General features: G+C 42.7%; 1 protein-coding gene across 2 annotated transcripts; it reads left to right on the top strand.

Annotated features, from left to right (window-relative positions):
* Positions 1-164: 164 nt before the first annotated feature.
* TMEM230 (transmembrane protein 230) lies at positions 165-10,823 on the top strand. Of its 2 annotated transcripts, XM_086701741.1 has the most exons (5): positions 165-316; positions 2,429-2,549; positions 2,922-3,000; positions 3,876-3,998; positions 9,731-10,823. In XM_086701741.1, the coding sequence occupies exons 2-5, from the start codon at positions 2,530-2,532 to the stop codon at positions 9,869-9,871; spliced, it is 363 nt and encodes a 120-aa protein (XP_086557867.1). In that variant the 5' UTR covers positions 165-316; positions 2,429-2,529; the 3' UTR covers positions 9,872-10,823. The 2 variants fall into 2 exon arrangements, with proteins under 2 accessions (XP_086557867.1, XP_025787596.1); XM_025931811.2 differs by lacking the exon at positions 2,922-3,000 and having other exon boundaries at positions 166-316.
* The last annotated feature ends 1,688 nt before the right edge of the window (positions 10,824-12,511 follow it).

Consider the following 12,511-nt stretch of genomic DNA (forward strand, 5'->3'; position numbering starts at 1 on the left):
GGTGGCCAGCAGCAAGCCCAGGCCGCAGCGACTGCCGCCAACCCACAGCGAGGTACTTGCCGCCGGAGAGTTCCGCCTGCAGCACACCCCCACCAGCGTAGAGCTAACGCGGGACGTTCCCGAGCTTGGGATGAGAAGGCGTCGCTCTCGGTGACGCCACTTCCGGCGCGCCACCTCTCGACGCGCCACTTCCGCCGCCGAGCTGGACGGGAGGGGCGCGTGGCCGTTGGGTGAGACGTGCCATGAGGCCTCGGGCGCCTCCGCTGCCAACCGTGAGCGAGCTGTCGGCGCCCGGGCGGCCTGGCGCGACGCTCCGGTAAGGCGTGCGTGCGGCGGGACGGGAGCAGAGACTGCGCTCCCCGCCGAAACCTAGCTTCGCGCCCTGGGTGTGCAGCGTTCGCTCGCCGCGGCCGCGGCCGGCCTCTTTCCAGAAACCGGTTTTGTGTGTTCATCGTCTAAATTCGCGTCGGCTTTTAGTTCTCCTCCCGCCTAGGTCTGGAGACGGGCAGGAAGGTAGCGTGTGTGGATGTGCGTAGTGCCAGGCACTGCGCAAAGGGCTTTGCTGGTGCTTTTCAAGTCTCGCAGCCTTCGGATGCTGACGGAGGTTGGGGGTCTCGGTGCAGCCCGTGAAAAAGAGCCTGTTGGGAACTTGGACTGGTACTTTGAAAGCCTCGGGTTACGTTTTTCCTTCCTCTTACCCTTTGCATCAGTGAGCATTCGTGTCCCTCTTCCTCGCTTCCTGCTCTCTTTTATGTTTCGATGCAGGTGTATGAATAGGTATTGGCAGAGTACGTAAACTTTTTTCAAGAAGACAGTACAAATCAGAGGTGATTAAATGCCCTCAACCCCCACCCCCAAACCCGTAGTTTGGACTTTAAATTTCATAGAATTAAGTTTAGGTTATCGTGTAATCGGGATCGCAACACTTGAAACCTTGTGAGCTCATTTTAGAAAAGCATATCAATTAGCATACTTGATTCAGTACTTGATTTCTGCACTGGTATGTAATTGTTAAAAAGTGACATTTGCAGTTAGCGCCACCAATTCCATCATAATGCTGGTTGTTTTAGGTTGACTGTGGACCTCTTAAAACAGATCATCAATATTTGTGATTAAGTATATAGAAAGCACTTAGAATAGTACTTGGCACCTAACCAACACTGGGTAATTATTAATTGATATAATGATGATGGTTATTTGCAAAGTGTCATACCAGAGGAATGCAAAGTCTTTATGGTTTCTGGGGTTTTTTTGTTGTTGTTGCCCTTATTGTGAAATACTTCACTTTCTCTGTTTACAGATACATTTCCCCTTTAGAAATAGCTTCACAGTCAAAATAGATTTACTTGTTTTATTCATATAAATTTGATTTTACTGAGGAAAAGTGCACAAATTACAGACGTTTTCCAATTAAAGTGTCATTGTTTTTAATCTTATCTGCTATCTCTTAAACTAGTGACAAAATAGTCATTTCATTACTAAAGTTGGTTTTGAATATTTTGGAAAAAAGTTTTTGTTTGTTTAAGGGAGCTAGAGAAGTAATTTGGAAAATGAAATCACTACTTTTAGTGCTAGGGGTGGGGCAGAAAGACAGGCAAATCAGAAGGCACTGGTACAGTGCTGATAACCAGAACCCATAGTGCTGATAGCCACATTTACAAGAAGCTCTACAGATCTTTGCATTAAAAGAATAATATCCGGGGCTCCTGGGTGGCCCATTGGGTTAAACGTGGACTTCAGCTCAGGTCATGATCTCATGGTTTGTAAGTTCAGCCCCAAAGTCGGCTCTGTGCGGACAATGCGGAGCCTGCTTGGGAGTCTCTCTCTCTCTCCCTCTCTCTCTCTGCCCCTCCCTCACTTGTACATGCACTGTCTCCCCCTTCTCAAAATAAATAAACTTAAAAAAAAAAAAAAAAAGAATGATACCCATCAGGGGGAATCAGCAAAATGCTAATGTGAGTGTATTCCATATTCCACATTCCACCCTCTCTCCCTTCCTGGCAAATAGGAGTATCCCTAGAATATATGCTCCTCTTGCTTTTTCCTGAAGCAGGGACAGGGCCAGGCAGTACAATAGCAGAATGACTGAAAATGTGGACTTTGGTGTCAGATTTAGATTTAAGTCACCACTCTTCCACCTACTCTCTGTGAATTTGGAAAAATTAGGAGTCAGGGGGACATTGGTGACAAGGTAAACATGAGGTCTGCTTCTTGGTAAATGTCTTGGCTCTCATTCCACCAGGACAAACCAAAGTAGATGCATAATGAGAATGTTTTCACTTTGTCAAAGGAATATCAGATTTTAAGTGCAGTGGAGCAGAAATTGCCAGTTGCTTTGTGTGACATCACAGCCCCAAATGCCAGTATATCCAGTATACATAACACAGTGTTGTCATTTGCAGACAATAACAGTTTTCTTTGTTTTCAGACTGTAGCTGTGTCAGTGTGTTATGATGCCGTCTCGTACCAACCTGGCTACTGGAATCCCCAGTAGTAAAGTGAAATACTCAAGGCTCTCCAGCACAGACGATGGCTACATTGACCTTCAGGTAAATGCAGAAGGGAGCTGATCAGACCAGCTGGCTCTGTTTCTGTTGAGTTAGCAGGAAGGCCTTGCAGGTGGAGGTTTTGCTAAGCCCCTGGGGATTAGAAGGCGCAGCAAAAAAGAAACTAAGCCCTGAGATCCTTTCAGCCATAGTTTGCAGAAGGAAGGACCTTGGTAGAGCAGTTTCAAACCAATATAAATATTGTTCATTTCTAAGAATTTTTAGTTGTGACACATGACACCAGAGCCCAGTAGTTGCAAATTTTATCTAGTGTATCTGGAAAATACTCAGATTATGTTTTGTTAAGTAGAATTTTTCTAAGGACTGTGTCATTGGTTCATTTACACTTTAGTCAAAGCCAGTGCATCTTTTAAGGGAGAAACTCACTGGTAAAGCCAGCAGATTGTGGGAATCTTCCTTCTTTCCTGATGTCATGAGATCCAATTTATTAAAGGTATTTTTTGTGGCAAACAGTAAGTAAAACAGAATATTTATTAAGTTTGTATCCTACCCTGATCGTTGTTTATAAAATACTTAATGGTGTAACATCTTCTTTTGTCCACTTCCCCTCAGAATACCTTAGGTGGGACCAGGGCCAAGGAGGAAGTAGCAGGAACCCATCCCTTTAAATATAAAAAAATCAATTATTTTTGGCATTCTTTGGACCCACACTTGAAGGAGAGAGATTTTGTTTTGTTTTGTTTTGTTTTAAAGTATACATCTGGGAAGCTTCCAGCCAGTTAGGTCAGATGAGGCACACCTTAGAAAGCTTGTCTCTGATCTTAACTTTGAATCAAACTTATTAAATACAAGTCAGGTTACTTCATGGGGCAGGCAAGTAATGCTTGAGAAAAAGCTATTTTTAAAACCTTTTGACTATATGCTGACTTAACTTTGAATGCCAGACATTATTTTTTTTTTTTTACTTCTCCAGAGCATGATGTTCACTCTTGAATCCCTGTAGATTAGTACAGCCTTCCATGTGCCAGGCATCTAATAAACCTATGTCTAATCAGTGAATGACCATGAAGTGTCTTTTGTTTTTGTAAGAAAATATTTTCTTATGGTACAGTGAATGGTATGTGGAATGAGATTAGAAGTAGAAAGAGTAACGTTTTGCCGGGATTCCTTTGAGTGACTGTTAGAGCAATAAGTAGAGCTTCACCTCCTGCTTGTCCCTTTCCTTTCTGTCCCAGAGCTGTACTGAGTAGTAGGACTTCCTTCAAGGCACACAAAGCATCCAGATTGGTTCTTATTATCTTCTCTGTTTTAAAGTGTCTGAGTCCTGGTGTTTTCATAATGCTCTGCCTTTTTTTGTTTCTCTTCCAGTTTAAGAAGAGCCCTCCTAAGATCCCATATAAAGCCATTGCACTTGCTACGGTGCTGTTTTTGATTGGCGCTTTTCTCATTATCATAGGCTCCCTCCTGTTGGCAGGCTATATCAGCAAAGGGGTAAGCAGAAGCATTTGTGGGAATGTGCCGTAAAATCTTTAAAGTGTGAGTCTGGGCTCTGTTTTATATTCATATCTAGTACAGCAGATTCCAGCAGTAAGAAGAAAACTATTTTCTTCTAGATTTTGTTCTCTGACCACAAAACACGTGTATCTTTGTTTTGAGCAACAACAAGCTTGTCCCACGGTTTCTATGAGGTGGGTGGGAGCAGGTAGGTAAATTTTCCCTCTGAGATGTTGGGCAGTTTTCCGACTGTCATAATTTGGGACAGCAAAGCCAAGCCTGGCATTGAGGACTCCTGATGGATAAAGGCTGTAACTGGAGTAGAATGTGTTATTATAATTTTGCAGTGCCAGGGTTTGGGGAGAAGCAGTGAGGCTTGTATAGGTCTGGGGCCACTGACCAAGCCAGGACTTGCAACTCATGAGTCTTATCCTTCTTACACTGGGTTTGGTTGGAGTTCCTGTTACGATTCAGTATTTTATCTTCAAAGCCTAAAGTGATATTTGGTGTTTCTTTCTCTCAGGCTACATACAAACACTAATACAGAGTGTCCAGGTTGTTCTGAAGTAATAGTGATCATAAGTTATGTCTACTTTTTTTTTTAAGAATTTATTTATTTACTTTGAGAGAGTGTGTGTGTGAGTAGGGGAGGGGCAGAGAGCGAGGGAGAGAGAGAATTCCAAGCAGGCTCCGCACTGTCAATACTGAGCCTGTATTGACAGAGCCCGATGCAGGGCTTGAACTCACAAACTCCTGATCTGAGCTGAAACCAAGAGCCAGGTGCTCCAGGTTGTCAGTTCTTCATTTTTTTTTTTTTTTTTTAACGTTTATTTATTTTTGAGACAGAGAGAGACAGAGCATGAATTGGGGAGGGGCAGAGAGAGAGGGAGACACAGAATTGGAAGCAGGCTCCAGGCTCTGAGCCATCAGCCCAGAGCCTGATGCGGGGCTCGAACTCACAGATCGCGAGATCGTGACCTGAGCTGAAGTCGGACGCTTAACCGACTGAGCCACCCAGGCGCCCCTATGTCTGTTCTTTTTTTTTTTTTTTTTTTTTATTTTTATTTTTTTTTTTTTTTCAACGTTTATTTATTTTTCGGACAGAGAGAGACAGAGCATGAATGGGTGAGGGGCAGAGAGAGAGGGAGACACAGAATCGGAAACAGGCTCCAGGCTCTGAGCCATCAGCCCAGAGCCCGACGCGGGGCTCGAACTCACGGACCGCGAGATCGTGACCTGGCTGAAGTCGGACGCTTAACCGACTGCGCCACCCAGGCGCCCCCCTATGTCTGTTCTTCAACACGCACCAGGCCAGGGGATGATGGTCCTATTACTCTGCAGAGGGAACACAGTCAAGAGCTGAAACTGTGGGCGTTAGAGAAATGAGGAATAGCATGTTGCAATAAAGTGGCTGCATGTGGCTTTTTTTTTTTTTTTTTTGGAGACAGAGCAAGGGGGAGGGGCAGAAGGAGACAGAATCATAAGCAGGCTCCACACTCATACTCAGCACAGAGCCCGATTCAGGGCTTGATCCCATGATCCTGGGATCATGACCTGAGCCCCTGCATGTGGCTTTTAAAAAATGTATCTGGAGTGCCTGGGTGGCTCAGTTGGTTAAGCAGCTGACTCTTGATTTCACCTCAGGTCATGGTCTCATGATTTGTGAGATCAAGCCCCAGTCAGGCTCTACAATGAGCATGGAGCCTGCTTAAGATTCATTCCCTCTCTCTCTCTCTCTCTCTCTCTCTGTCTCTCTCTCTCTCTCTCTCTCTGTCCTTCTCTGTCTCTCCCTCTCTCCCTCCCTCCTCTCTCCTTCTCCCCCCTTCTCCCTTCCTTGTGTGCTCTCTCTCTCTCTCTCTCTAAAATTAAAGAAAAATAAATGTATCTGATCTGCTTTTGGTTCTTAATCTATTTAAAATTATTAAATGGCCGCCACATGCTTACTTGCTGCAATCTGCGTTTGAACACTTCACTTCAAGACTGTGCCTTCAGTTAACTTTCATTGCAACATGCAGTATCAGTTTAATTATAAAATTTGAGATTGGAGGTGAGATCCACATGCAGCAAATATCATTTTACCTTGGATAATTTGTTTGCCTTGTGTGGTTTTTCAAAAGACTGCTTTATAAGTAAGGGTAAAAATGGGTTTGGTTTCTTTTTCAAGTTTATTCATTTATTTTGAGAGAGGGAGAGCAAGAGAGAAAGTGGGGAAGGAGCGGATAGAGAGGAAAAGAGAGAGGCTCCCAAGCAGGCTCCACACTGTCTGCATAGAGCCCAACCTGGGGCTCGATCTCGTGAATCATGAGATCATGACCTAAGCTGAAATCAAGAGTTGAAGTCTTAACTGACTGAGCCAACCAGGCACCCCACATTTTGCTGGTATTCCTGAGTGTGCATCTTCAGTATACATCTGTAACAGTTTTTACATAAATCCAAGGGCGCTATCTTATTATCTTTGACCTTGTTCTTCTTCATATTTTTGTTAGCTTTTGGGGTTTGTGTAGATTCGTGTTTAGTTTTGTTTGAGGAAGACTATTTTGTAAGGAGGTGCTGTGTATTTACTATGGCAGATTGGTTCTGAAACTTCAGTGTTAATCACAATCAACTGGCAGACTTGTTAACACATGGATTCCTTGGTTCCACTCCCAGAGATTCCAGTTCTGTAGGTAGGTTGTCAGAATCTGCATTTCTAACAAGTTCCCAGTATCCAGTATTGCTGGTATTGCGTCGACCTCATTTTGAGAACCATTGCGTTGCATTAGGAAGCACATAATGGTTATCCTGATTTTTAGTTGCTATTAAGATAAATTGTTGTGTTTGAATGTCTTCAGCCTAATTCATTTATTATAAACTTCTCCATCACCCTTTATACTGATGAATCCAGTTCGGTCATTTTCTGCATTTATCAGCTGAAATTCTGCTATAAAGAACTTTTCAAATCTATCTGATTACCCCAGAATATAACATGTGTAGTGAAGGTAGGAAGAATGTTTATTCCTCTTTCACAACTTTTATAAAAACATACCTTGCAAGCTCAACAGGTGATCGAATGGTTAGAATCATTATAAACTCATGTTTTTTACATATTTGTCTCAGTCCTAGTCCCTATTCTTTTTAATATCTAAACTGTCCCGTATTTGGCCAGTAGGACCTCTGTGTGTTACTCTTGTCTTTTAAACCTGACCCACGTAGTCTTTGATAGCTTTTTTGCTTTCTGGCACAGCAGGTTATCCTAGGCCCATCTGTACATTGCCTGTCCCCCAACTAATAACCAGTTCTCTGAGGAGCCCTGGTTTCTTTATAGGAGGTAGATTTAGAGAGGTCACAAATTGGTCATTAATGGTACTCATGCTTTGGTTTTCATAGTTTCTGAGCCTTTTCAGTGACAGAATTAGGAAATAGATTTTTTTAAAAAATTTTTCGATGTTTGTTTATTTATTCTTTTTAATTATTATTATTATTTTTTAACATTCATTTATTTTTGAGACAGAGAGAGCATGAACAGGGGAGGGTCAGAGAAAGAGGGAGACACAGAATCTGAAACAGGCTCCAGGCTCTGAGCTGTAAGCACAGAGCCCAATGTGGGGCTTGAACCCACGAACCATGAGATCATGACCTGAGCCGAATTCGGACGCTTAACCGACTGAGCCACCCAGTCGCCCCAATGTTTATTTTTGAGAGAGAGGCAGAATGCGAATGGGGCAGGGGCAGAGAGAGAGGGAGACACAGAATCTGAGGCAGGCTCCATACTCTGAGCTATCAGCACTGAGCCCAGTGTGGCTCTAACTCTCGAACTCAGGTCATGACCTGAGCTGAAATCAGATGCTTAATCGACTGAGCCACCCAGGCACCGTGATACCTTTTTTCATGTTTATTTGTATTTGAGAGAGAGAGAGAGAGAGCCTGAGTACACATGGGAGAGGGGCAGAAGAGAGGGAGACTGAGGATCCCAAGCAGGCTCCACGCTGACAGCAGAGCCCGGCATAGGGCTTGAACTCAGGAACTGCGAGACTGACTGAGCCACCCAGGCGCCCCAGGAAATAGATACTTTTTAGACGACAATTTCAAGTAAAAAATTTAAGATTAGAGTTGAACTCAATTTCTTTGATTTTTATATGTATGCCTGTCCTGATGATCGCAATATCTTGCCTTCCTTACCTTAGTGTATGTTACACATATAATAGCTTTAAAATAAGTGTGAATGTTAATGCTAAGTAAAAAAAGGCTGAATGCGCTCTAAGTTTTCTTTGTAATTCTTTTAATCCTTAGGATATGTCCTTTTAGGGATGTACAGTCAGTATCCTGCAAAAGATAAAAGAAGCAGGAAAAACAAGAAAACAAAAGTAGCACCAAGTATGTCAATTGTGAGAGTTGTAGACTTTATTGTTGTTGATGTTCACATAGTCCCATCTTTGGCCTGAGAGAGCCCCTTCAAGTTCTCTTTTCTTGTTTTGTTTTGTTTTGTTTTTTTCCTTCCTGGGTTTTAAGCTTGTTGAGTCATTGTGTGCAGCTGAGGCTGCTTGCCTTACATGTATTACCTCCTCTCGTTTTTCTGTAACCATAGGAGGTAAATACTCCTGTTGCTGTTTTTGAATGAAGCAACCGAAATTATACTGAGTAGCTAACCTATCAGTGTACATTGTGTAAGTAGCCCTGTTTAAATGAGATTTTTAGATTGGGTTTAAATCTTTAGATGAGGGAAAGCCTACAAATAATGGGAAAAATCACAAAAGAAAAAGAGGATAGGTTTAACTGTATAAACGTTTAAAACTATACATAAAGACAAGACAGAGCAGTTTTACAAAGGTGGATTCATTCAATACACTTATATGTTGGGTGCAGCTGGGAATACAGGGATGAACAAAGTCCTTGCCCTCAGGGAACTCCCCAAATATTTGAAGCCCTGCTGATAAAGAGACTAAACGTCATTCCTTCCTCTTTGACCTGGGAATTGTGCTCATGGGAATATACACTAAAGAAATACTCTGAAAAATGCAGATGAAGTTTATTGTGGTATTCTGTACAGTCGGCCGTGTGTGTGTGTGTGTGTGTGTGTGTGTGTGTGTGAGAGAGAGAGAGAGAGAGAGAGAGGGTGGGGGGTGGTTGAGTAAAATTGCGGTGTATCCATTACAGTGGAATGATAGACACCATTAGTTGACATATAATGTATCAGCTTCAGGTGTACAACATGATTCAACATATGTATAGATTGGGAGATAATCATCACCACACATAGTTACAGGTTTTTTTTGTGATAAGAACTTTTAATATCTGTGTTAGCAACTTTCTAACATAAAACACAGTATTGTTAATTGTGGTCACATGCTGTACATTGCATCTCCAGAACTTACTTATTTTGTAACTGGAAGTTTGTACCTTCTGACTGTTTTCACCGTTTTGCATATCTCCCAATGAAGAGCTTTTCATAATATTTTGGCAATTGCTTGTTAAAATAGGGCACAGGGTATGATGTGTTTACAACTAAAAACTAGAATGGAGAAACTAGAAATAAGTTCTTTCTTTATAATATTTAGTGCTTTGCAGTTTTTCTACATTTTATAATAAGGAGGAAAAGAGATGTAAACCTGTTCCCTTTGGTATAATTTGGGTATTCTACCCAAAGGAAATATCCTGAAGAGTAAAATACTGATATGTGGATTGAACCCATGGCTTTATTTAAAATTTACGATTTGTGTGGTGCTAATGTGTTTGCCTCCTTCTGCCACCAGGGGGCAGACCGGGCCGTTCCCGTCCTGATCATTGGCATCCTGGTGTTCCTGCCAGGATTTTACCACCTGCGCATCGCCTACTATGCATCCAAAGGCTACCGGGGTTACTCCTACGATGACATTCCAGATTTTGATGACTAGCACCTGCCCTCAACCCTGAGGAGAAGAGTCACAGATGGGACTGAGACCAGCTTTAAGATACTGAGCAGAAACTGTGGTTAAGGGCTAAAGAATTCTGCAAGTTGCAGACGTTCAACAAAAGAATGGCCGGATTTTATGGGTCCATCCTCAGGATGTCAACTGAGCTTACAGTTACCAATTAACTAATTAGGGCATGCTCTGTTTTTCGTCTCCTGGCCCTAGCAAAAGCTGACAAGTTTTTCCACACGAATATGTATCTTGGAAGGGTGGCAGTGTTCGTGGTGTGGGAAAGCAGGAGGTTATTCTGTAGTGGGAAGAGTTACTGCTACCATCCTTTTTAGCTTTCAGCATTTCTTTTACATAGTCTTCGTTGTCGGTTTGTTCTGGTGGCAAATGGAAGAATTCAGTGTCTCAGACTTCCTGTTACTAGCAATTTATTTTGAAAACATTGAAGTATCTTATCCCTACACTCATCTCTAACTTTGTGTTCTAGTGGAAGATCTTGGCAAAATCAAGTGTCAGCGTGGGTGCAGTTTTACTTGGTTTCTTATTAGCAGCAGCCAGGACTTTTTAAAATCTCAGATCAAGTTTCCAAAAGGTAGACACTTGCTCTGTTCATCCATCCTTAGCTCTGATTTGGCCTACCAGTAAGCTGGCCAGCATATCATTTGGGTCATTCCGTTCTTCGTAGATCAAGGTGTTCTGTATACCATGCCTTTAAGGGCTGAACTTTTGGCTGTTTCCTAAGGAAGAGGTACAGATAAGTGGTTATCATTTAGAGATTATAAGCCCGTTGTTAGCAGGTTATATTATGATGTCATTCTACTGAAGATCCCAAGACTCGACCTGGATCCCTAGAGGACTATAGACTGCCTTAGTTTGATTCTGTTTCCTAGCTTGCAAAAAAAGTGACATAATCAAAAGAAATTAAAATGCCAATATCTAAATCCTAGACTTAAAGCCTGTTACTTTTAAGTGTATTTCAGAAAACATTTAAAAAAAATTGTTTTTAATGTTTATTTCCTGAGAGACAGTGCAACCAGGGGAGGGGCAGAGAGAAAGGGAGACCCAGAATCCAAAGCAGGCTCCAGGCTCTGAGCTGTCAGCACAGAGCCTGACGCAGGGCTCAGACCCACCAGCCTTGAGATCATGACCTGAGCTGAAGTCTGACACCCAATTGACTGAGCCACCCAGGCACCCCTTACTTCAGAAAACAGTTTAATGATTGTATGTCCCCCTTCTTTCTTTCTTTCTTTCTTTCTTTCTTTCTTTCTTTCTTTCTTTCTTTCTTTCTTTCTTTCTTTCTTTCTTTCTTTCTTTCTTTCTTTCTTTCTTTCTTTCTTTCTTTCCTTCCTTCCTTCCTTCCTTCCTTCCTCCCTCCCTCCTTCCTCCCTCCCTCCTTCCTCCTTCCTTCCTTCCTCCTTCCTTCCTTCCTTCCTTCCTTCCTTCCTCCCTCCCTCCCTCCCTCCTTCCTTCCTTCTTTCCTTCCTTCCTTCCTTCCTTCCTTCCTTCCTTCCTTCCTTCCTTCCTTTCTTTCTTTTTTGGTTTCACGTGTAAAATTTAGTGATTCATCACTTATATATAACAACCAGCACTCATCCCAACAAGTACCCTCCTTAATGGCCATCTTCCATTTAGCCCATCCCCCCAACTACCTCCCCTCCAGCAACCCTCAGTTTGTTCTCTGTATTTAAGAGTCTCTTACGGTTTGCCTCCCTGTTTTTATCTTATTTTCCCCTTCCCTTCCCCCATGTTCATCTGTTTTTTTTTCTTAAATCCTACATGAGTGAAATCATCTGATATTTGCCTTTCCCTGACTGACTGATTTTGCTTAGCATAATACCCTTTAGTTCAGTGATTATATATTTTTGATCCCAGTACCCAGGGCCATCTTCATTTTTAGATAACTGGCATTGTGGGTTGGACTGCTTCTCAGTTGTCCTTTTACCACAAGCTTATGGACGTGGGTGACTAGCAGCCTGGAAGTGCCATCAACTGAGATTTGGAGGGCTGTGGGTGGAACAGGTCTATTGGGGAAGATGAATTCAGTTTGGGATGTGTTCAATTTTACATGTGTACTCTCCATCCACATGGAACTGTTGAATAGGCAATTGCAAAGCATGGATCTGGAGTCCAGGAGGGAGACTAGGCCAGAGACAGAAAGTGAGTAGTCACTGTTGGAACAGTATCTAAAAGCTGGGTGATACTATCCACAGAGCAAAGTGCACATGGGGGAGGAAAAAAAAAAAACCTAGGGCACAGAAAACGGACAAAGCAGGGGTGGCCTGAAGCAGCCTCCAAAGTTAGATGCATTTGGTAATAGGAGAGGAGGCTGGGGAGCCCAGTACTCTAATTGAAGTTCCTGGGCCTTGACACTGGAGACTTTGAGATCTATTACACTTTATCCTGGGAACTGTTTGCAAAGCAAAGCTCAGACCAGAAGGTTTTGGGCAGACCAAATTATTTGGTCCTTTTAATAAGGGCAATGATGCTGCTAGTAAGGGGAAAACACTCAAAATGGAACAGAAGGGTATAAAATGAGAACTAAGCATTTTGTGGTAGAAGGTAAATATTTGTTCCCCAGACTCAGTCTCTAAGGTTGTCTAATACACCTTTCCAGAAGTGTTCTAAGCACATGAA

The sequence above is a fragment of the Puma concolor genome, chromosome A3 (assembly GCF_028749965.1).
Source record: "Puma concolor isolate L17-30 chromosome A3, mPumCon1.1.hap2, whole genome shotgun sequence".
Classification (NCBI taxonomy): Eukaryota; Metazoa; Chordata; class Mammalia; order Carnivora; family Felidae; genus Puma; species Puma concolor.

Coding starts and splice junctions, on each gene's coding strand:
- TMEM230 (XM_086701741.1), top strand. CDS start 2,530: ATGGCTACATTGACCTTCAG. Junction 2,550..2,921: donor ATGGCTACATTGACCTTCAG/GTAAATGCAGAA, acceptor GCATCTTTTAAG/GGAGAAACTCACTGGTAAAG. Junction 3,999..9,730: donor CAGGCTATATCAGCAAAGGG/GTAAGCAGAAGC, acceptor TTCTGCCACCAG/GGGGCAGACCGGGCCGTTCC.